The sequence below is a fragment of the Echiichthys vipera genome (genome assembly GCF_963691815.1).
Source record: "Echiichthys vipera genome assembly, chromosome: 12".
Taxonomy (NCBI): Eukaryota; Metazoa; Chordata; class Actinopteri; order Perciformes; family Trachinidae; genus Echiichthys; species Echiichthys vipera.
The window spans coordinates 17,230,708-17,253,773 of NC_139837.1; the positions used below are offsets into that span (position 1 = coordinate 17,230,708).

General features: G+C 42.1%; 4 protein-coding genes across 5 annotated transcripts in view; 1 reads left to right on the plus strand and 3 right to left on the minus strand.

Annotated features, from left to right (window-relative positions):
* Nucleotides 1-5,594, plus strand: part of LOC310954973 (formin) — a 39,207-nt gene extending 33,613 nt beyond the window's left edge. For both annotated transcript variants that reach the window (XM_083924677.1, XM_083924678.1), the window contains 3 exons: nt 2,759-2,908; nt 4,518-4,599; nt 4,709-5,594. In XM_083924677.1, coding sequence (XP_083780803.1) covers nt 2,759-2,908; nt 4,518-4,599; nt 4,709-4,753 — 277 coding nt within the window. In that variant the 3' untranslated portion in view covers nt 4,754-5,594. The remainder of the gene's footprint in view (nt 1-2,758; nt 2,909-4,517; nt 4,600-4,708) is intronic.
* A 2,582-nt stretch (nt 5,595-8,176) lies between these two features.
* Nucleotides 8,177-9,631, minus strand: grem1b (gremlin 1b). Its single transcript, XM_083923882.1, has 2 exons — nt 9,544-9,631; nt 8,177-9,128 (listed from the first exon to the last, which is right to left on the minus strand). The coding sequence occupies exon 2, from the start codon at nt 9,125-9,127 to the stop codon at nt 8,579-8,581; it is 549 nt and encodes a 182-aa protein (XP_083780008.1). The 5' UTR covers nt 9,128; nt 9,544-9,631; the 3' UTR covers nt 8,177-8,578.
* Nucleotides 9,632-11,873: 2,242 nt separating this feature from the next.
* arhgap11a (Rho GTPase activating protein 11A) lies at nt 11,874-18,179 on the minus strand. Its single transcript, XM_083924790.1, has 12 exons — nt 17,784-18,179; nt 16,889-16,956; nt 16,691-16,787; nt 16,345-16,601; nt 16,026-16,189; nt 15,793-15,933; nt 15,508-15,582; nt 14,964-15,137; nt 14,735-14,864; nt 14,385-14,493; nt 13,630-13,744; nt 11,874-13,508 (listed from the first exon to the last, which is right to left on the minus strand). The coding sequence occupies exons 1-12, from the start codon at nt 17,910-17,912 to the stop codon at nt 12,025-12,027; spliced, it is 2,943 nt and encodes a 980-aa protein (XP_083780916.1). The 5' UTR covers nt 17,913-18,179; the 3' UTR covers nt 11,874-12,024.
* A 1,230-nt stretch (nt 18,180-19,409) lies between these two features.
* On the minus strand, nt 19,410-22,747 carry actc1b (actin alpha cardiac muscle 1b). The gene is made up of 9 exons (XM_083923852.1): nt 22,654-22,747; nt 21,459-21,609; nt 21,236-21,364; nt 20,953-21,063; nt 20,777-20,861; nt 20,317-20,478; nt 20,046-20,237; nt 19,770-19,951; nt 19,410-19,653 (listed from the first exon to the last, which is right to left on the minus strand). Exons 2-9 carry the CDS (start codon nt 21,585-21,587, stop codon nt 19,510-19,512), a joined length of 1,134 nt encoding a protein of 377 aa, XP_083779978.1. The 5' UTR covers nt 21,588-21,609; nt 22,654-22,747; the 3' UTR covers nt 19,410-19,509.
* Nucleotides 22,748-23,066: the final 319 nt, after the last annotated feature.

Below are 23,066 nucleotides of genomic sequence, written 5' to 3' on the forward strand. Positions count from 1 at the left end.
ATAGGGCTGCAACTAATGATCGTTTTCATTATCAATTAGTCTGACCATTATTTTTTACACAGACACTTCACACTGCTGGTTTGTCTGACCAACAGTCAAAAAACATTTGTGATTTTGGGCTTCATAAATAAAACTGATTCCACTTAATTATTTGATCAGGCCGTTTCTGGTATAAATTGGACTTTTGTCATTTTAGTACTTTTTTATTCAGAAAAAAGTTCTTGTTAGGCTGCTCGTCTTTAGACATTTAACATTTGGCTTCTTGTTTATTCTTTAATAATAGAAAATATATATATTATTTTTATATACCTGGTATCATATTGACAATAGTATCAAATATATAGGTCTAATCATTTTTAGCCTTGCTAGCGGCGCGGCTCTATAGATGTCAGTTTGGCCGATCAACCCAGCTCTTTGGTCCAAACTGAAATATCTCAACAATTATTTAAAATATTGGACTATTTAACTATGACGATATGTAAAATTACATTTTGCACATATAAATGTTCCCCACTGGGTGAATTGTAATAACTTCTAGGATCCCTTCACTTCCATTTGGCACCATCATCAGATCAAAAACTTAAAGGGCCAGAGAAAGCCCAAGAACACCTGAACTGAAAGAGGCAGAGAACTCAACCGACGCCCAGCGACATCCACAGCGACGAACGCGGACCCAACCCCACATAACGTGGCAATTTTGTTTATTTTAAATCACAATGTGTTCAGGATTGTTCATTTGGACAACAAATAGCCATTAACCAGCGAGGGAAAAATAGCACTTTGTGACACACACTGTATGAGGCGGCATTTTGATTGAGTTTATTTGTAATTAATTGAGATGTCATTGTAATGAGACATTTTTGTAGAAAAGTTATTTGGCATTATCCGTGGCGAGTGCCTGATGCCTTTCCCTCGACATGCAGTTCTGATTTGTCTGCTTCATGTTTGGGTTCACTGAGGTTTTCTGGTTCTGTCCTCAGTTCCGTCTCATTAAGTTCCCTTAAACCACATCATGCTCAATTTCATTTGGCCCAACTGCCTCCTCTACAGTCACTGTGCAGTCATGGTTTCATAGATGCTAGCTTGTAAGTTATTCTACTTGGGTATTGTATGACGGCAGTGGCACAAAACAGGCTTAATGCCTCTGCTGAATCAGCCAACAACATGGAGTTTACTAGTGTAATCTTTTTGCTGGTGAAACAAAGGAATGCAGAGTGGCCTGTCCAAATATATTCCCTGATTCTCATGGCTGCTCATGGTTTTGTAATGGGTCTTTTTTTATAGCTGTCAGTGAGGAATGCCGGCTGTGGGTGCTGCAGTAAACCCTCTCACGGCAATGGCATCATAGCATGGATTACAGAAGTGTATGTGTTTGTGTGCATGTGTGTACGAGTGTAATTGTCCTGCGCTCGTGAATGAACAAAGGTCTGCTTGATTTTGTTTATCTTTCGTAGGTGTACTCGCATGTGTGAGTGTGTTTGCATCTGTTTCGAGTGAAGCTTTGTGTATCTGCTTGTTGCATATGCTCGGTGGGGTAAAAGGGAAAAGCGCTCTTGCTTGATTTGTGCATGCTTTGACATGCTGACCCAGGGTCAGCAGAGGAGCTGATGGGGAAGAGACCCTGTTCATTATGCCAGACCAGGCCCCGGCTGCAACAAAGCTACCTGGGACGGAAGGTCTGTTTGGTCAATCTAAACATCCCAGAGACTCCGTTTTCTTTTGTAGGATGATTTACAGCTCTCTCCTGTTTTTTTGAGCATCCCAGCAAAAAATGACGCATCACTGGGAAATAAGAAGCAGGCTCACGCAGAAGCACCTTTTTTTCTCCTCAGCTTTAAGCAGGCTGTCTGGGCAGCATATTGTACCATTTCACTCTGCATGAACATGTCTTGGATTAGCGTCGCAAAAAGCCACCTAGCATCTGGAGGTCAGAGACTATCTGGGTGTCAAATGGGACAGGGAGCATCCCCTGAATCATAGCCTCCTTTTATCAACCCTTTGACAGGCACAGCTAGAAAATGTCTTTCATGTTTGGGTTAGGGAGGGAATCTGAAGCAGCAGGCTGCTTTTCATGCCTTGTGTGTGCTGCTGGGAGCCTTGCAAAGAGTGCAGATTTGGTTACAATTGAATTAGGCTGCAGAGCTTGTCTACAACAGTGCTACAGTCACAGTGAACACAAAACAGAAAAACGTCTCTTTATTTTTGGTGTGTGCACACCTGTCTGAAGGAGCTCACATGTGCATATATCATAACATATCATATAATATTCACATCTTTGATTGTCTGCCAGTATGTTCCTGTATGTGTGAGTTCCACTGTTAGTGTGTCTGTGTGTTGGTGTGCCTGGAGGAGCAGCAGCCTGTTCTTGGCTGTCTCCGTCTCCTCTGGCAGTCTTCCCCTGCAGGCTATGGAGGTCAATGTGATAATGGAGCCACCGCTACTGGCTCTCCCCTTTGGCCCAGCAGGGTGGACACTCTCCTTCCAGCTCTATTTCTCACCTCCCCGTCTCGCTTTACATCCATCACTTTCCCCATGCGCTGTCTGTTTTGGACTCTTTTTTAATCCTCTGTTTGTCTGTGTTTCTTTGGGCATGGACATCTTAGTTTCCTTGTGCTCTTTGACCTCACTGTTTATAACTTTGACTTTTAAATCTAGAGTAGTTCGCTGGAACACCCCATTATTTATGTCTGATTATTTATAAGTGTTTATGTGTGATAAGACAAGGCTATTTGTGCCTCTGTTCTGTTTTCCAATACAGTTTCCAGGACATGGTGAACTACTTTGGGCTTAAGCCAAAGTCCGGGGAGAAAGAAGTGGCCCCTGGTTTCGTCTTTATGCTTTGGTACGAGTTTTGCAACGACTTCAAGAACACCTGGATTCGACAAAACAAGACCATCTCCAAGGAGAAGTGAGTTGTATTCTGTGCGGTCGATACTTTTTTTTAGTCTGCCAAGGACACATGATTGAAGATCAGTTTACTTATTGGGAGGAGTACTACTCAACCTGTGAAAACGGTTTTCTGGTCATCGGTTTGTTCCTGGTGACATTATCAGAGTTATTTGACACTGAATGAAAATGAAACTTTTTTGTTTAATAGTAAGCCTATGTTAGAAATTTGAGTTACAGAATTTAAAAGACATGTATTTACAAAGCAGATAGGATTTAATGAAAGATGCTATTGAGTTGCATTATGGGAGATGTCTAGGATCCAGTATTTTTGTAGCTTGACCCTTCCTAGGGACTAAAAGTCGAGATATCTATGCATCTTCTGTATAGAATTTGACCACTCTTTCTTTTTTTTAATCTGCCTCTTCTTAGTACCTCAATTGAATGTAGCAATGTAATGCTAAATTGCGGTAGTGCCCCTTTTAAGTGATAAAAAACTGACTGATATCTGTAAAGCCTGACGTAAAATATCTTGTTTCACAATCAGTGGATGTACCCCTCTTCAGAATTTAACCTTAGCTACCAAACTGAGGCTGAACCATCTCAACCTTGGGTCACACTTCTTGTCTCTGTCACTTTTGAATAGGTGCTTAACGACCTCTTGACATCATGTCAAATTAGCACTACCGGGTAAATGTACAAAGGTGATGTGCAGATGCTGAATTAAAGCAGAGAGGGGAGGCCGTCAAAGAGGAGGCAGTAGCTGAAGCCTCGGCCCTCTGTCTGAAGGACTGGGGTCTGAATTTATGATGTTTCTCCTGACCTGAGGCGTCATGTCAGAGGGCGGGGGCGGGCATTCCACCGAGGGACAACAGACTCTCCTGGCGGCCGCCTGGCTTTACTAGCAAGCGTTATGGGAGAACTGATAAACACTGTAATGATGCTGGACATGCAGCCCAAAGGGCAGGAGCGCTGCACGTGCAGAGACAACGGGAATGCACAAGAGTAAAGCTGCTCGTTACTGTCCAAGCCAAACTGCATGGTCATTTTGGGTTGTAGTCTCATGTGGGGACTTCCTGGCTCTTAACACTCAGATGTTGTCACATCATGAATCTTTCAACATCAACATTTAGTGTCCTCCAGCTGTTGCTATGTGGACTGTCTTCTCTCTCTGTGAGATGGAGCCATGCTCTCTCTTAATTGTCTACTAGGTAATTGTGTCTCCCATTACTCACAGCTGATTGTGCTTATGTACAATTAATTTTATTTTAAATACTGCTCGCACACTCATAAAAGCAAAGTGTTTTTTTAAAAGCTACCTCATTATCTCATCAACCCACTGTCATTCTGTACTGCTTCTAACTTACAGGGCTTTCGCTGACCGCAAACCCCTGAGGGTGTGTGCGTGTGTGCGTGTGTGTGTGAGTGTGTGTGTGCATGTGTGTCCATCCCCACAGGGAGATACTTAAATGTGTTGCCCTTACAAACAACTTCACAGGAACACAATAATGAGAGGGTTTTGACTTAATATTGTTTGCAAAGTTTCATTATTTAGTTCCAAAGCTTCCAGTGTGTGCTTCCAGCTTTAAATATTTGCAAATATCAAGTCTTTGTGGATTTTTGTCCCATAGGTTGAAGGAAGCGCAAGAAAACATCAAGAAGATCACAGCAGAGAAGAGAGTCGAAACAAAGAAGATCAATGCCAACAGTCTTGTAAGAACTGATCTACATACAGCAGAGAGATGGAATTTCCTGAAAGCTGCTCTTTCTTGTGTCTGTGCTTAAATTGATACACTGTATCTTTTTGCGGTTTTTCCAACAGAAAGAGAGGCTGCGGCAGAAGGAAGCCGCCGTGGCTTCCAGCTGAGTGAAAGAACAAGTGACACAGAAATGATGAGTGATGGATGTAGATCGCCGATCAAAAAGTATGCAGGCCTCATCTCTCCTGCGGTTACCTCCTGCCTCAACAACAGTGGACTGCCCTCTGCACCCCGTACGGACTAACAATAAAACCTTTGCCGGAATCTTACCACTCCCACTGCCATATTTCTGCCCTACTAACACCCACCCCTCCACCACCCTCATGTGAAGGCTTTTCCGTCTGCTGCACAGATCCAAGCTGGGCCTGCAGCGGGGATGCATGGCTGACACGGCCGAAGTGATGAGAGTCTTAAAGGCCAAAGGTTGATCTCATTCATCCAGCAGGGCGCGACCTCTGAGTGTCCAGCTTTTGAAAGGTCTCAAGGGGTCAGTGGGATTCACAACCACTGACACATCCAAGGGGGGTTCTCTCAGGATCTACAAGAGTGGAGAAACAGTTTGTGATGTTAAGACAGCAGAGTGATACTGCTCCTACGTATTGTGTGTGTTAAGATGTTGTTATGTGAACAGATAAAGCTGCCTGAAAAGGAAAATCCCTGTTGACAAAACAAATCTTTCTCTTTTCTCTCTCTCCCTCTCTCTCTCTTTCTCTCTCTCTCTCTGGAAGCAGTGAAAAAGCAGTTCCTAGTGTTCTTTGCTTTAGCGAATAGCTTTTTCATTCACCATGGCCCATTAAAGTTCTTGTAAATATGTCATGTTGTAGAATTGTCAGGGACCATGCAGCGTTGAGTATGATAAATTATCTGCGCAGGGCTTCACATGCAGATCAAGGTGTGTGTGTGTGTGTGTGTGTGTGTGTGTGTGTGTGTGTGTGTGTGTGTGTGTGTGTGTGTGTGTGTGTGTGTGTGTGTGTGTGTGTGTGTGTGTGTGTGTGTGTGTGTGTGTGTGTGTGTGTGTGTGTGTGTGTGTGTGTGTGTGTGTGTGTGTGTGTGTGTGTGTGTGTGTGTGTGTGTGTGTGTGTGTGTGTGTGTGTGTGTGTGTGTGTGTGTGTGTGTGTGTGTGTGTGTGTGTGTGTGTGTGTGTGTGTGTGTGTGTGTGTGTGTGTGTGTGTGTGTGTGTGTGTGTGTGTCTCTCAATGTACACGTGTGTACGTTTCACTGTATTGTGTAGCACTGCACCAGAGTGACCTCTCCTGGGTGACGGCCAGAGAAGAGCAGAACCTGGCAGTGAGCCCCAAGCCTTGGCCCCTCTCTCACACAAACATGTACTTAAAAACATCAGAAGAACACAATGTGTTTTGGCCGTGCACCCACTCTCAAAAAAGATATTGAATACAAGATGATTAATCCTTAATTTAGTGCCGTGCATCACATTGTATTCAGCCCAATTTTTAAGCACTTTACTGCTTGCAGTATCTGTATGTTGTAGCTCGCTATAAGCCACACTCCCCTGTTATGCTACAGTTACTGCGTGCATTTTTTTTCATTTGTCTTGCACTTATTTTGCACCTCTTTTCCTATGCAAGGGTAGGGTTTCCTTGTTCGGAGATTTATGAATTGTATCGCTTTGTGATGAAATCCTATTAGTTTTGTTTTTTTTAAGACAGTCTATTAAAGTGTATGTTTTATTGAAGCAAATTTAAGATGTAACCACGCTCCTAAAACACTCGAGAAAAATCTATTTATGTAAGGAAAGATTTATTTTAGCTGTGTTCCCTTCAAAGCTGTATTTTTGAGTTGTAGCTGACTGAGAAGCTACCTGATAGGTCAGTCAGATGAAAGCTATATTTTCACATGGATATTGCGTGCTTGTTGTACTCACTGATTTTAAGTGCACAGATGATGTGTGGAATTTAAGTCATTTGCATAGAATTGTGGTGAGATGAGGGTTGTATTTTGGATATTGAGAACATTTAAGCATATCAGCTGAAGCCATGTGACTTGGTATACCTCAGACAGACTTCCATTATCAGAGTTTCTCTTTCTTTTTTTTACCCTTCAAAGTCTTTCACTTGTGCCATTTATTTTGTAAAAAAAAAAATAGATATTTCATAAACTGCTGTTTTCCTTCAGATGGTTTGAGAAGCAAAAAAAACATGAGTTGATACTGATCAAGGAACTTCTGTAGCCTCTACTGTATGTATATATCGGGTAACCTTCAGTCGCTCTCATATAGGTGCTCTGTGATTTTATGGAATTGTTTTAAATTTCAAGAATAAACTACTGGATGCGAACAAAGTGGATCCATATCTCAATATTTTTTTCTGCTGGCAACACTTCCATTAGGCTGGCTTTTTCAGGAGCCAGGCCGTGCACCAGATCAAATGTGATATTTATGTAAGAAGTCTGAATCATCAAATAGGATTTGATGATTCATGATTCAGCCAAGCTGTGACTCAGAATTAAGTCATCAAGCCTCATTTTTAGACATTAAAACGTGTTCTTGGAAGACTCCTAAAATAAAGTGACTAGCAGTGAGGAATTTGTGATGTCACTTTGCCATAAGTATGATTTTAGGAAATGTAATGAGATGACCACTAAAATACTAACACTCATTCTGTGCCTTGTGGAAATTTAGGTCCTGGTTATAGTTGGTAATTTCATACTAAATTCAAATTGCATTTCATGATGCATTTACGTTCATCAGACAAGAATAAATAAAGAATATATATATATATATATATATATATATATATATATATATATATATATATATATATATAGACTGTTCTCTGCTCTAAGTAGATTCACACCTGTGGCACTTCCAACTCATACTAATTTTTATTAAAACACCAGAAATCTCCAACACTTGTGATTTATTTATCAAAAGGGAAACCCCTCCTCAATCGCATTTGAACACCGCGTGTCCCCTTTTTAATCCTCCGGTAGATTTGCGAGCCATTTAACTATATTAAGTGAAGTTAAATGACATAATTTCAAAGGGATAATTGGAAGAGCTAACCGCATTTTTTCTCATAAAACGGAATTCTTTTACGATGACTTTTATTCCAAGGGCTGAGTGCGAATGTCTGCAGATGAACAAAATTCAACATTTTGTTTAACACACCTTTCTAGATTACATCAGGTGTAAAGTCACAGATCATATTCACGATATTCCAACATCCGTTTATTTTATGTTTTCATGGATAATTTAATCAAAGGGATAAACAAACCGGTTACATCAAAGATGGCTTTACATTTGACAACTATTTAATCTTGATACTGTATAAACCACCGCTGTACATTGTCCGTTTTAACTAACAAAGAAGCATATTGTCTCTACAGCTGAGTAGGCACCCAACTTACAAAAGACATTTACTGATGAACTTCGAAATTCACAGAAATCAATTAACCTTGAAAAATTCATGAAATACCGAAATAAAATCACAATTTCCATTAACAAATATCGCCGCTCATCCGTCAAATTCCACACAGTGGAAACACCCACTTACACAAACACATATGCACACAAAAATTACTAAATTGGACAGGAATGTTTTCCTGGCGCAACAAGCCTTTTGATTTATTAAATAAACCGGGGTTATGCAGTCCTCTTGGGGTGAGGAAGCCGTGCGTAAAACGTGCCCATTCCAAGTCAGCGTTCCCGTGCAGTGATGCTTGTTTTCAAACTTGGCAAACTGGTGAGGAGTAAAATGTCCGCTGCAGTATAAGTTGCATGTCCATATTTGTTCACACGTTGTGCAAGAAGAGAATCGTTGTAGCCTACATGTAAGAAGTCTTCGTGGACGCTTCCTCTCGGGTGGAGACAGGCACGTGTTCTTGTCTGTGTGACTGAAAGACTTTCTTTTTTTTCTACCAACAATACTGTCCGCGACGAACAAGACTATGAAAAACACACACATCACATTTATTTAGTCCAGGTCTATAGATATACAGCGGCACTGTTTGACGCGTTGGATGCGTTTCTTCTTGGTGGGTGGCTGCTGGTCTGGGCAGTTCAAAGTAAAAGTCATGGTGGTAAAACGCTTCGGCTTGCAAAACGAACAAGACTGGAAGGCACCCTCCTCCCTGCGGATGTGCCTGGGGATGTAAAAGGAGTTGCACTGTCCGTAACAAAAGCGGTTGATGATGGTGCGGCTGATGCAGCCCTCCTCGTGGATGGTCTGTTTGAGGGGCTGCGTCTTGCACCAGTCCCGTTTCAAATACTGGCGCTCCGTCACATGTAAAGCTTCCTGGCTGGACTCCAGCACCTCGTCGGCCGGTGAGGATGAGCCCTGCCTCTGCCGGGACCCGGAGCCCGCCTGCGGAGGCTGCGGTTGCTGCTCTGATTCGTTTGGGTTGCTTTTGTCAGGATGAGGAATGGCGCCTTGTGAACCTCGGTTTCTTTTGGAATCCACGGGAAAGGACAGCAGCCCCATGATGAAAACCATACTGCAGAAGATACGCGTTGAGTTGGCCATCCTTGGGGAGAAGAAGCAAACAATTCATCACCTTTCTCGTTTTAACTCTGGACGGGTTACGCACAGCTGTCAACGCTTTTACGCTGCGTAAAAACGCACAGATACCGCTTGCGCTTTTTTTAAAATGCCAAATACTTTTGTACAAAAACGGTGTAGCCTAAATATACATTTGAGCCATTCTAAATATCGGAGTAAAAAATATAATGTATTTCATTTTACCATACTTTATAAGGCTATACATAAATATAGATATATTCGTTATGCAAAGGAATGCGTATCCACACATGCACACCAGTGCATAACAAGCATGCGGTCTTTAAAATTCTATAAACTATAAACCAAATAAAGTTCGAATGTAAGTGGCGGAAGACGATAGGCGTGGATGTTATGGTCACAAATACTCAGAATCCACTCACCTGTGCGAGCCTCCGCTGCTACAAGTGCGATGATGTGATCCTGTAAGTCCTCTACGGCACCTTCCGAAGTGGCAGGCACCTACTGCTGTTGACTGTACACTGGTGGGGCTGTGGATGGGTGGGAGACTAACCGCTCCATAGACAGGGGCCAGGGGGTTTAATACAAATTGCTGCAGCGCCGGACTGTCTCCCTTTTAAATGTCTGCCAGCTGAGATGTGCACAACAGTTCCCTCTACATTATTGGCTAAGCACGATGTAGAGAAAATCAAAACTATCCGCCCCCTCAACACTTCCCTGAACCCACTTCAAGAAAACAGACAACCGAGGAACAGCGAGGGCAGGCAGGGAGGAGGAGGGGGGCGAGACGAGCCGAGCGCGGACAGGCCTGAAGTTTATGCGCACATGGAAAAAGTAAAACAGTATATTTTTTTAATCAAAGGAGCACGATCATAATACTTTGCAATACTGTATATCACAATTTGCATCCAATCATAGGACTAAAATCGTTTAGAGAGGCACATTACAGCACACCTGTGTATCCTCAGCATTCTGATGTCATGTAAACTCATTATAAACCGCAACGCATTAAAACACCTAACAAACTCTTTTTTTTCTTTCATGATAAATAAAAAAGTCCAAATTTAGCTCGGACACAGATTTGGAATTTCAGGAATTCAGTAGGCTATGTATGTATATGCTCAATTATATAATCATAGCCTTTTAGTTCATTGTTGTACATGCTTTTATTTACTCATGCCCAAATGATGCTACTATATGCAAATCAGTATCCTCAAGGTCTTTAAATAAATGTGATTGTTCTCCTAAACATAGGAATGGGATTGCCATATGATAACCTTAAACACACTAAAATATTTTTATTGGTTATTCAGTATTTTGCTAATGCTTTAGGAATCAGTTGAAGCTATTGTCAAGGACAGCTATATGGTCTCTGTCATATCCTTTGTTTTGTGAAATTATGTTTGGAATGTTGATAATATTTAATAAATATTTGCACTAATGAGCCACAAGGTTGAAGTTATAAATACGAGTACCCTTCTGAATAATTGATTTTTGGTCTCTACTTGATGAACTAAATAATAGCCTGCCTATTATTTATACTGTATATGATCTTCTGGAAAACTCCAGCACCTATTGTTGTTTTGTACTGTCAAATTGTCCGTTACTGGATTCCCTGTTTCTGATCAAATTTGATGTTTCAGAAAAAATTAGACTTCATCTGTTGAACACGTGGCCTCGACCCAACCATCTAGTCTGGAATATTTATGCATCATAACACAGAATCATGCCAATATATAATTAGATACTGTACTACCGTCAATGCAGTAACAGAGGATTTTGACACAACCTTTTGTACAAGTCCAATCTATCCTACTTCACATGAGAAGCATGCAAGCCTCCCAATGGGCCGTGGAGAATAAATCTTAAGGAATGATTCTGACCTTCACCCTTTCACTGTCTACTCTTCAGATTCTTTACAGGGAAAAAATGCCTCAGCCATTCACCTCTTTGATGTCAACATAAGTCACTGAGCCAGATCCATACAGCCTTTTAGTAGAAGTTGGGAGTTTCAGATACTTGATTTTACAGAGCAGAAAGAAAAAGGTTTACATTTTAGGAAGAAATCTCTTCAAATCTACCAGAAGCAAGTTTGTTCAAAGAAATGCTGCAAACGACCAGAAGTAAGTTATATTAGGAGATAGTTGCAACAGGTCTGGGTGTTGAAAAGAATACATTCCTGAGCCTTATTACAATGTGAATGTGTTTCACTGAACACGTCAGTCCAGCATTCTTTCAGCAGTGGTTGCACGACTCCCTCTTGTGGATCCAATAAGTGCCAAGTATTTATGCAAACCAGAAGAGAAACATGGGTATATGCCATTTGATTTTATTTTTCTGAAGCAGTTCACATGGCAAAGCATTTTTACTGGTCGTCTTTTGAAATTAATGGATAAACAGATGTGAGCAATACTGCTTGGCTTTCTTTTTTTTACAAAATCCAATAAAAGGTGCATTTTTTTTGCTCATACTCATGAAGAGACAGTTAAAAAAAATTAGCGTACACCTTCAACTCAAGTAAACACTTTTTTTCCCCAAAACAACTAAACTAAAGATTAGATATAAAATGCATAAATAAAAGCATAAGACTTGATCTAAACATTTCCAGTCATACCATCAATCACATAATTTGGCCTGCACACTAGTCTAATCTCTACACAACATAATCCTGTTGGCTGATATGCATCAATATATAACTAAGCTCATTTAACATGAGTAAAACAAACATAAAGCATCTCCCATTAAGACCCTAACAGAACACAGACAGCACCTACCGTAACAAAAAATAAATTAAAAACCCTGAAATATGGATGATATATAAAAGGGAATGTTTAATGTCATGTAGTCCTTCCAGACAGAGACCTGCATAGCAAGGAGGAAACAAAGGCAAAAACAGTTTTCAACTATAAATCTACAGGTTTTGTGGCAGACAGCAGTCGTACTTGGTTGAGGGGGTTTCGAGGTGAACCTCTGTAATGGTTCATGTCCTTCTCTACTACCTGCTGCACAAGAGGCCTCTGAGCTCCTGATGGATCAGGGACATAACAATCCACTTTGGTCTTTGGTTGGACCTTGTTGGTCATGTCGGCCAGAGCACAGACCTTGTGTTTACGGGTCAAGGTGCTTGACTTTTTGGGTGGGACTGGAGGGGGTTTCTTTTTGGGACAAATGCTGTTGGACAGTCCCACTTGTGCCTCTCCCTGGTATGGCTGAGGGTGAGAGGAGAGACCGCTCTCCAGGCTCACTGCCTTTGTCACCTGACTGCTCTGGCTGACGGTGAGTTCTGCATTTCTAGTGGGTCTCCTGCTCTCTCCTAGGAGAGAGTTCATCCTGCGGACAGTCTGGCGCACTGGGGTGCGCTGGAACTTGAGCGGTGATTGGATGTGCTTGGCCATGGGGCCCCTGGGAGAATGAAGGGTGAGCTTGTTGAAGTGGTGAATGTGGTCTGCCACCCGACGCTGCTCACTCTCCAGGCTGCGTGTTGAGAGGGGTTGTTGGTTTTGGACTTTGGTACCACTCTTTGGGGAAGCTTCATTTTTGTCATGTACCACGCTGTCTACAGTACCAACTTTAGGTGTACCTAGTTCATGGCACAGCTTGTATGGTGTGGACTGCAGTCCAGAGGAGACACCCAGTGTGAAGAGCGCAGGACTCTGGATGTCCAGAGCTTCAATCAACCTGCTGCAGTTCACCTGCTCTACCTCCCCTTCACATTCTGCCACCATGGAGCGGTTGTGGCTACTGATGGGAGTAGCACACAGAGAAACCTTATCAGCCTGTACTGCTGGGGTAAAGTACACACCTGACTCAAGTACTATACTGTCGATATGCAAAGGCGATAGAGCGTCAATCTCAATCTGGCCAAAGGTAATGTTCTGTTCATTGAGGAGAAGGCTGTGTTGAGTTGGGCGGATGGAGGCGTCCATGTCCACAGACCGAACTTTGACTGCTGGAGTCACTGGTGGAGGGACTAGGAAGCAGTTTGGTTCTTTTGTTGCATTTGTCCCCGCAGAGTTGCAGGGGTCATGTACCACCGCCTGGAGGTCACTGCCAGACTCTGTGAAGGACTTCATTATCTTTATCAGGGATGAACCAGTTTCGCTCTGGGCTTCAGTGATGGAGCTCTCGTTCTCTAGGCTCTCAGCACTGGAGGCACAACAGAGCTTCTTGGGAAAACTGGCCACTGCTGCGGGCTTTGATACGACGATAGCTGGCTCTGACATGTAGTTGCTCTTTAAGCACATGTTCATGGGGGTGTCTGTGAAAGATCCTCCGCTGAAAGTCTGGGCTCCTACAGGAGTCTCCCCGCTCCATGAAGTCCGGTGGGCACTTGAGCCACATTGGGGGGTCAGCAGGTTGTCTTCAGACTTACTGATGTACTTGGAGCCTATAAAACAACATGGGATATTAGTAGCTATTACAACTCAAAGGACTACATTTGTAACATTATACCAGACTGCAAATATTTGTATTTGCAGTTTAATTTGATTTCTTAATTTGGTACTCACTTTTGGATTCTGCTTTTCTACACCGAATTGACGGACTGAACTCTGTCTCTTTGGTGAAACGAAAACTGGTGGTGCTCTCCTGAGTGGCAAGTCGCCAGCCAATGGACTCAGATCCCTTTATCACCAGCATGGAATGAGAAATGAAAGAAACTTCAGAGAGAGTAGTATTTTGTTAAAAAGGACCCCAAAGATGTTACCCAATGTGTGGTATTATGTTCATTAAATGATTGTTGTGGTTAGTTCTTCAGAGGATGATAAAAGTCACTCAGAAGGAAAAAGATATTGGATTTGTTGGACATCAACTTTTTATTAAGTCAAGAATATACACCAGCTCACCCAATGTACCCCAAAACAGGTTACAATATATTTTATGTATAGTATATAATAACATTCTTTCACCTGAGTGCTTATTCACCATTGTAAATCACAGGACATATCCTATGGCTTTGTACCATACAAGTATGAACACAATTTATTTTGTAATATAACAAATGTGATTGCATATTCTTTTTTTTAAAGTTGTTCATGCATTAGTTTAAATGTGTTAGCTACTGTAAGTAAACTTTGAATGTTACACGATAAAAAGTGCTAATGTGCAACAATTTACCCCATTAAAAACAACCCATGTGCAAATGTTACTTGATTTTAATACAGTTATTTGCAGCATATGCCTGAATGCAATTGATTGCCACCATTTTTTACTGTTTGTGAACCTGATAAATGGAATGTGAAGTCTGTTGGGCAACCACACTTACAGCCTCCTTGCTGCTCTTCCCCAGGCTAAAACGCAAGCGCAGAGACTTGCGTGGTGCTTCTTTTTTGTCGACTTTAGGAGAAAAGCAGCCAGCTCTTCCAGATTCAACTCTGAAAAGGATATACATTTCAAAACCGTTATCAGCATAAAATAGAGCTACGTCACTTTCTTAGCCTTGGGGTTAATGTTTTACGAACTCTCTTCTCATTCATTCACAAAAGAGCCTTCATTCTGAATGGCTGCTACTGTATCATACTGTAAGTGTAATATTATTGTGGTAGCACTTCTGTCATATCTCCCTAAGAGACAGATAACAATTGTGAATAGTTAAAGGGCATATAATATGTGTACCTGTTGACAGCATGTCTGTTGCTAAGTCGTCTGCTCTTTCTCCTCGCAGAGACAGCTGACTGCCTTCTAGACTTCCCTGCTGATGACAGGGTATTCTGGGAAGAGTCCAAGATCCCCGAAGCACTGTAAGCTACAATATATAAAAGGGGGGGAAAAACATGTAAACGTAACCACAAGCTTTAGAGATGACAATAGTTGATTTCCTATTTGATCAAACAGTCATCAATACCTGATCCAGGAGTGGAGGCCCCGCTGAACAAAGTATTGGGAAGTAATTCTATCCCAAGGGTCTTTTTGACAGATCTACGCTTCTTGTTTGAGAATCCAAAAGACTGACCAGACTCCAAAGGAAGCTTCCTCTTTGAGGTAGGTGTTCCAATCACAGGAGTTGCAGAGGAAAAGACTGACAAAAATCACAAAAGAATTAATATACATGTATAGGATTTGTTTTTTTATGTTTAACATATACATTTTTTTTAAACGTTCCAAAGATGATTTCTAAGGCAAGGCACTTGAAGAATTAGCAGGTCCTGACTGAATTTTGTGGAAGAAGATCCATGCAAATGAAAAGCAGACAGGCAAAGAAAACAAAAGCCAGTAAAGACATTTGAAACGAGGCATAATTGAATAATTTAAACGACTAATTCATTATCAAGGCAAGTGTGAATCAATTTGCAAAAAGCTTGTTGTTTCATTTGCATAGCAGATGGGTTACTTCAGTATCACGATGCTATAAAGCAGGCAACATTATCTCATCTGACCTCAGTACCTACCAAGACTGTCTGACTGGGTGGCTTTTGTGGGTGTTCTATTAGTTTTTATCTTATTCAGAGCACCACTGACCACATCTGAAATATGAGACAAACCAAACCATATAAACAGTATTTACTGACTAAAGCTGCTTTAAAATGACACGATTAGTGCAGTTACTGAAGACACATGCCTTCACATGTCTCTGGATATGTCCAGGGCCCAATTTTCCAATTGGAGATTTGATTTAAATATTTGCCTACTGCAGTTTTTACCAAATAAATAAATCTATGATGATAAAGTATTACCTCCGAAGCTGCGTCTGTGTCTCCTCTTCATCCCTGAGTTCAAGTCCAGCTCCTCAAGTCCACCGTAGGTAGGGGACAGAATCCCCGTCTCACATCCCATCATGGCTGGAACTTTCTCTAGTAGAAACTGTGGTAACACACCTGTGACACACACACACACAAATAGTTAGAGCTAAAAAGCTAGTGTGGACTGACACAAAGATGGCCTGTAGGTAAGATGCCTCAAGTCATACCAAAGTTGTGGGCATTCTCTATGAAGCAGTGTACTATGGCTGCCTGTAGCTTGAGGCGTCTCTCAGTGTTGGCGTTCATCTTCTCTGCACCATCTCCAGCATGAAGGATGTTTGGAGCCAAGATTACAGACAAGTTACTGCTATCCATCTTATTCTCTGCACTCCTGTGATTGAGCAAGAAAAATAAAAACTGATAAAAGCAGATATGTATATATGAAGACAAAGATAAAAACTATATTTAATGGTAGGTGGATGTTTGTAAATAATCCAGAGAAAAAGAAGTTAAAGTAAATAATCCAAGTAGGTAAAATCCAGGTACCTCTTAGACACATTCTGGAGGAAGTCAAAAAAGTGACGCAGGACACTCAAGTTTCTGTCTGGTAGTACACAAGACAGCAGCATGGTGGCAGAGGCCCTCTCCTCCTCGGTGGGGAGCTGCTGGGCCTTTAGAAAGGCCTCTTGTAGCTCTGTGGGTAGCACAGGCTCTGGCAGCTCCCTAAAGAACTGCTTCACCAGACCAGCCACATCACAGGGAAGCGCAGTGGAAAGGCACTCCTCACCCGCATCCAGTTTTGCCTGGGCAGACAAAACACACTCTTGCGTTAGACCTTTCACAGGGTCAAGATCCCTCAGTCAATGCCAGGTCAAATTCAGTCATCACTCACCCTGAGTGCTTTCAGGCGAACGACAGAGCCTGATTTTCTGAACAGACCCTCTGTGTCGACATGTGCCTGCAGCATCATACATGCGTCGACCAGGAAGCTAAGAAGGGAAATGTCATTAGCATAAAATTTACAAGATGGGACAAGAAATGACTTTATAACTGTAGGCTCAAGTAAAAGAACACAAGCATATCCACTTGCCTTGGCACGCTTCCGCATTCCATATTGTAGTATGGTAAGGTCTCCAGGGATACCCCAAAAACCTTTGTCTAAGGGAACAAACAATGGAAAATATGATGTCACACATTCAATATGAGATTTTAAACAGGAAGGTTAAACAATATGATAAAAAACATCATCAGCATGCTGTGTTTTTTTACATACTAAATGTATTAACTCCCTGGTTTGAGATCTGCCCTGTGTTATTCAGGTAGGAGAATTACTTCATTTCAGTTCCTGATTTCTTTACGTAGTCTGTGCTAAAGTTTGTGGCATTTGTTGTCACACTTTTTAAGGCAGGAAATTCAACACATTTGAAAAGTAACAAAGTCTCTTGCAACAAACCCTGTGACTCCTGTAAGCCAATTACAAGTTGGGTAGACAAGAGAGCATTCACACTTATTAAATTACCTGCCATTAAATTCAGTGGGACATATTCTGTAGAGGTTAGGGTAACCTACCTAAATTACACATTCATGTTGCAAAAAATGTCCCAAAGTCTATCACAACGATGTGCCATAAAGATTTTATGAGAAAACATTGCCCTTCTATGCCTTGTTAAACTTGGCTTTCTATGACTGGTAAGGAACTTTATGGTGTGAATACTCCCGAGAACAGCCAAACAAAGCCGCTGCAGTGACTGACATGGGTGACAACGGCCTGCGAACAAATGGGTCTCATCAGTGGGGGCATGCTTTCAGTAATATGCTAATTTGATTCAATTGCCTAAACAATAGTATGCCCGATGTTGATACTGTGAGCTTGTTGAACCGTGGTCTGCCACAACAGATTGTCGAGACGAAAGTTTAAAAGTCACTGTGAATGAAACGCAAGTAAATTGTGCTGTGCATTGCTACTGGGTTTTCTTAAAACTTACCGAGTTGCTGGCTGTTGACTTACAGCTGGCTGCTTTGTTTTTGTTCCAGTTCTTTGTCTTTATTCCGTACGCTGCGCGGAGGTGTTGCACAGCCACAAGACGCATCACATTTTTCTCCATGACTTTCATTTTTTACACTCCCTATCTTCTCCTTTAAACAAAATTAACGTCAATTCGTTCACTCTCTTCTGACGGGACCAAAGTAAAGGAACAGTTGTATCAGCTCTGCCCTGGCTCGAGTCTTTCCAGCTGTATCACTTTCTCCAAATCTCTGACGCTACCTGGTCCTCACGTGGACACCTTAATCTTCAACAACAAGTCCACGAAGAAAGAAGTGAACGCTACAATGATGTTTTTAGGACTAACTTACATTATGGATTGTCTGTCTAATGGCTAACGTTAGCTACGTGTTGGCGTCGCAATGCAGTTAGCTAGCTACGATTAGCAAGTCACATTAGCTTAACTATCACGCGTCACAGGACAAAAAAACAAGTAAATAGCATATCTGTGTCACGCGACTTACAGTTTACGTTTACCTCTTCTCAAACGGCAAACTGTATAAATTGAATCGATTTACTTCGTTAGCTAGCTAGCTAACTGCATTGTGCTGTGGTTCGCTCATCAGGTCGGTTGGGTTGCGAGGCTGTCTGACGGTTTCTGCGGAGCATTCAAACAGCGGCGCTCCCTACGCTCTACGCTGTGATTGGCTGGTAACGGTTCGAATAACATTCGCTGGGGGCGTTTGTTTTACTACCCGGGGCAGCCTCATCGGGCGGGGCGGTGTCTGTTAGGCCAGATGATACTACAAGTGGACGCTTTTTGTTAACCGGTTGACTCTGTAATTAAAACCAGTCGCGCCTTTGAAAATACATAAAAGTACAGTTGCACTGAATGGAATGAATGAATGGATGCTTTATTTCAAACATGTTAAACACAATATTAACTTAACATATCCGAAAAGGAATAGGAAGGAGCAAAAGCTTATTTAATCATACCCCTTTTCCATGACTCATGAACAAATCATAATGAATGGCTTCATATTTATATTGTGTCTTATCTTTAACACTTTATTTACAATTTGTTACAAATCCGCGAACAGCACAAAACATATTTACATATGTATATATTCAACATAAAAAATAAATAATGTAAATGAGATATTAGAAGGGCCAAGAAATGAAAGTATGTAATGTTATATAACGTTAACTGCTGTGAAGTAATACATGATACTAAGGGATTAGGGACCATGCAATGAACAACATCCTTTGTCCTGGCTGTAAGAAAGCCATGTAGTTGTAACCTCATCTGCAAAATAGCCTAATTTGTGGCAAGAGCCCATCACTGCCTATATTGTTAATGGCTGTATTAACTTAATCTTATTCTATTTTATCCATACTTTAATAACAAATAAATAACTAGAGAGAAGAAAGTTGTCTTTGACCACTAGGTGGAAGCATCACCATCCATGTTTCAGTAAACTCTTGATCATTCAGGTGTGGGCATAAATGTATGTGAAGCAAAGATGGACTGGCATAACACACTCCATGGTGTATGCGGTTTACATAATGACATATCACTCATTATTTTGTGTATTTGCATGGCTGTAAGGACACGCAGTACAGGAGATACTCTCACAAGGGCTTATCTTTATTACAGTAGAACATAAACATATATATACAGGAGACGAGAACGTACAAATGCATGGATGGAAGGAGGTTGGTTGTGTTTAGAAGCATTTCCTGTGGACAATGGAGGGGCCGGCCTCATCATACTCCTGCTTGCTGATCCACATCTGCTGGAAGGTGGACAGGGAAGCCAGGATGGAGCCACCGATCCAGACAGAGTACTTCCTCTCAGGTGGAGCAATGATCTAAGCAAGGTTTAAAGTAGTTTTATATTATAATACATTATTATTTATAGTTTTATTAAGTGCTGAATTACTTCATCAATGAACCTGATGACTTAAAAACTTTGCAGTTCTCTCACCTTAATCTTCATGGTGCTTGGGGCCAGAGCAGTAATCTCCTTCTGCATGCGGTCAGCAATACCAGGGTACATGGTGGTACCACCAGACAGCACATTGTTGGCGTACAGGTCCTTACGGATATCAATGTCACATTTCATGATGCTGTTGTAGGCGGTCTCATGGATACCAGCAGACTCCATACCTGGTAGAGGAGAAGCAGAAAAAGTGAGTTTTGTCTGAGGCAAAATACTGAATTTCTTAGATCCATGAAAAAACAAATGCAGCCAATTACTCACCAATGAAGGAAGGCTGGAAGAGGGTCTCTGGGCAACGGAAACGCTCATTACCAATGGTGATAACCTGACCATCGGGCAGCTCATAGCTCTTTTCCAGGGAGGAGGAGGAGGCAGCAGTGGCCATCTCATTCTCAAAGTCAAGAGCCACGTAGCACAGCTTCTCCTTGATGTCACGCACAATCTCACGCTCAGCTATGGGGCAGAACGTTTACCCTTTGAGAAACAACACATGTACACTTATTAAACTAATAAACCATAGTGAGAGACCTACCAGTTGTGACAAAGGAGTAGCCACGCTCAGTCAGGATCTTCATCAGGTAGTCAGTCAGGTCGCGACCAGCCAGATCCAGACGCATGATGGCGTGTGGCAGAGCGTAACCCTCATAGATGGGTACGTTGTGGGTCACACCATCACCAGAGTCCAGCACAATACCTTTAGCAAGCAGAAGAAGATCCCAGTGAGTCAGCCATGCATGCCTGCAAAGGTCTGCCCTCTTTAAATATGTCTCACATCATAAACTAAACAATGCAGCTGACATTACATGGCACACACCCTGCTGAAGAGGGATTAACACCTCCACATGACAATGAGACAGGATCCAGATGATAGACACCCTCAGAGTGTAAGGATTAAACAGTTTCTCCCTTGTAGCACAATTTCCTCTTATTTTAGCTAATCGTGTAACTGACCACATCAGACTAAATTGGGTAAAAAGCTGCAATGCACTGACCGGTGGTACGGCCAGAGGCGTACAGGGACAGGACAGCCTGGATGGCAACATACATGGCAGGAACGTTGAAGGTCTCAAACATGATCTGCAAGGAAAAGCAAGCAGAATGTAAAAGGTTTATCTTAACCCTAAAACAAATAGTGAAAGCGGAGTGGAGAGCAGTGACTCTAAAGTACCTGTGTCATCTTCTCCCTGTTGGCTTTGGGGTTCAGGGGGGCCTCAGTGAGCAGGGTGGGGTGCTCCTCAGGAGCCACACGCAGCTCATTGTAAAAGGTGTGGTGCCAGATCTGGCAGCGGAGAAAGGACAGCTGATGTTAGGACTGAAACAACTCGTCTGAATAAACAACAACAACCAGGTCCTTTAAAAATAAGCAGCTTTTACGATGGCGGCCAGGCTGTGAATTCTCAAGGATGCGGTAGGTCAGCTGTCATGAATGTTGTAAATGAGTCAACACACACCTTCTCCATATCATCCCAGTTGGTGATGATACCATGCTCGATGGGATACTTGAGGGTCAGGATACCCCTCTTGCTCTGAGCCTCATCACCTACGTAGCTGTCCTTCTGACCCATACCCACCATCACACCCTGAGGGAAGAAACACAAGAGAAACATAAGACATGGGAAGATGATACTCTTACACAGACTTCTGGTGGTTTTTAGAAGTTTTCTTTTAGCTTACCTGGTGGCGGGGCCTTCCAACAATGGAAGGGAAGACAGCACGGGGAGCGTCATCTCCGGCAAATCCAGCCTTGACCAAGCCAGAGCCGTTGTCGCACACAAGGGCGGTAGTCTCATCGTCGTCACACATGATTAGGCTTTACTGGGGTGGTCTGGAATTTGACGGGCAGCGGAGAAACACAAGGAGGTTTAGGATGGGTGTTAGGCAAAGCTGCTTAAACTTGGCATCATAGAATACATAGCATGAACACCTGTTATAATTAAACAATCACAGAAACTTTATCGCTGGAGTGGCTGATGATGTGATGACGCGATTAGACCACAGACTAGTATGATTAATATATGAATCAGCTATGATCCAGAGCACCTTTGAAAACCTGCCAAAACTTTCATAACTGCTCTATCCCTTTCAAACGCTGTTAATAACCCACCTCAATGGGTGCTATTTATAGACGGCTAATTAGACATGCCTCTGGATGCTATTTTGGTAACAGCCTGGATGTACAACTACTGATACCATATCACCACAGCCGTGATTGTTCCTGGGACCTCTAAGAGCTGCTGAGGTAGCACCAAAAAGGGGCATAACAGATAGACCTGTGATCTATTTTTAGCTCAGCACCCACACTCTGCTTAACAAGGCGAAATAAGTGACACAAGGATCTCCTGCTATTTCAGGTCTGAGAGAGCTTGTCTGAAAGCCTGGCCAGCACCCATCTGTCTGCACACTGTGACAATTTCCTTTTACTACGTGGCTCCATGCCCCAGCTGCCTACTAGCTCCATTCATTGGAGCATGGCTGAATTTGGCCAACATCTCCCCAGCTTTTCTGCAAAGAAGTAATTCTTCCATAGGATATGTTTGAGGTGCTATATATAGAGTTCTGTCTACACCTCTCCAAAGAAACTTTCCATAGCATGGAGTGTCTTTATCACAGAAAATCAGATCATATAATTGTTTTAATTTCAATATCCCATGGCAGTCCTCCTAGCAAAACCAGTAACTTACTAGCACTGCCACTAAATACATAAAGTTAGTCATTACAACATGTAAAAACCATTAGTTAGCTGAAGTTACATCCTCCATTCAATCATTTAAATCAGCTCAAAACACAACAAATCGATTGTGAAAATAATCACACAAATGACACAGACATCCACAGCGGACCAGTGAAACAAGTTGTGAAATGTACTCACCAAGGTGCACTGGTATAGGCGGATGCTTCCACTGGGACGAAGGCTGAGGGTGAGAAGAGCCCCTTAAATAAGACTCAGACTCGGTCTAGGAACCAGGGGCGGGGCTGAGGGGTTCACACAAGTCCAAATAAGAGCTTCCAGCAAAAATCAACAAGCCACAGATAAGTGTGTTTAACATACATGGATGAGACATCTCTACAGTGAAGTCACTTGAGTGATAGAGTTAATGAAATGTTGGTAGAGAACGAAATTAATGTGATAGTTAGCGGAATATTATTGGATTTATTGTATTAATGAATACAAGAGAACAACATGAGCATCAATGCAATTTTATTTCTAAAATAAAAGTTGATCTCATGGACTTTATGAAATATGTAACTTCATGCCTTATAAGAATGCATATTTGCATGTGT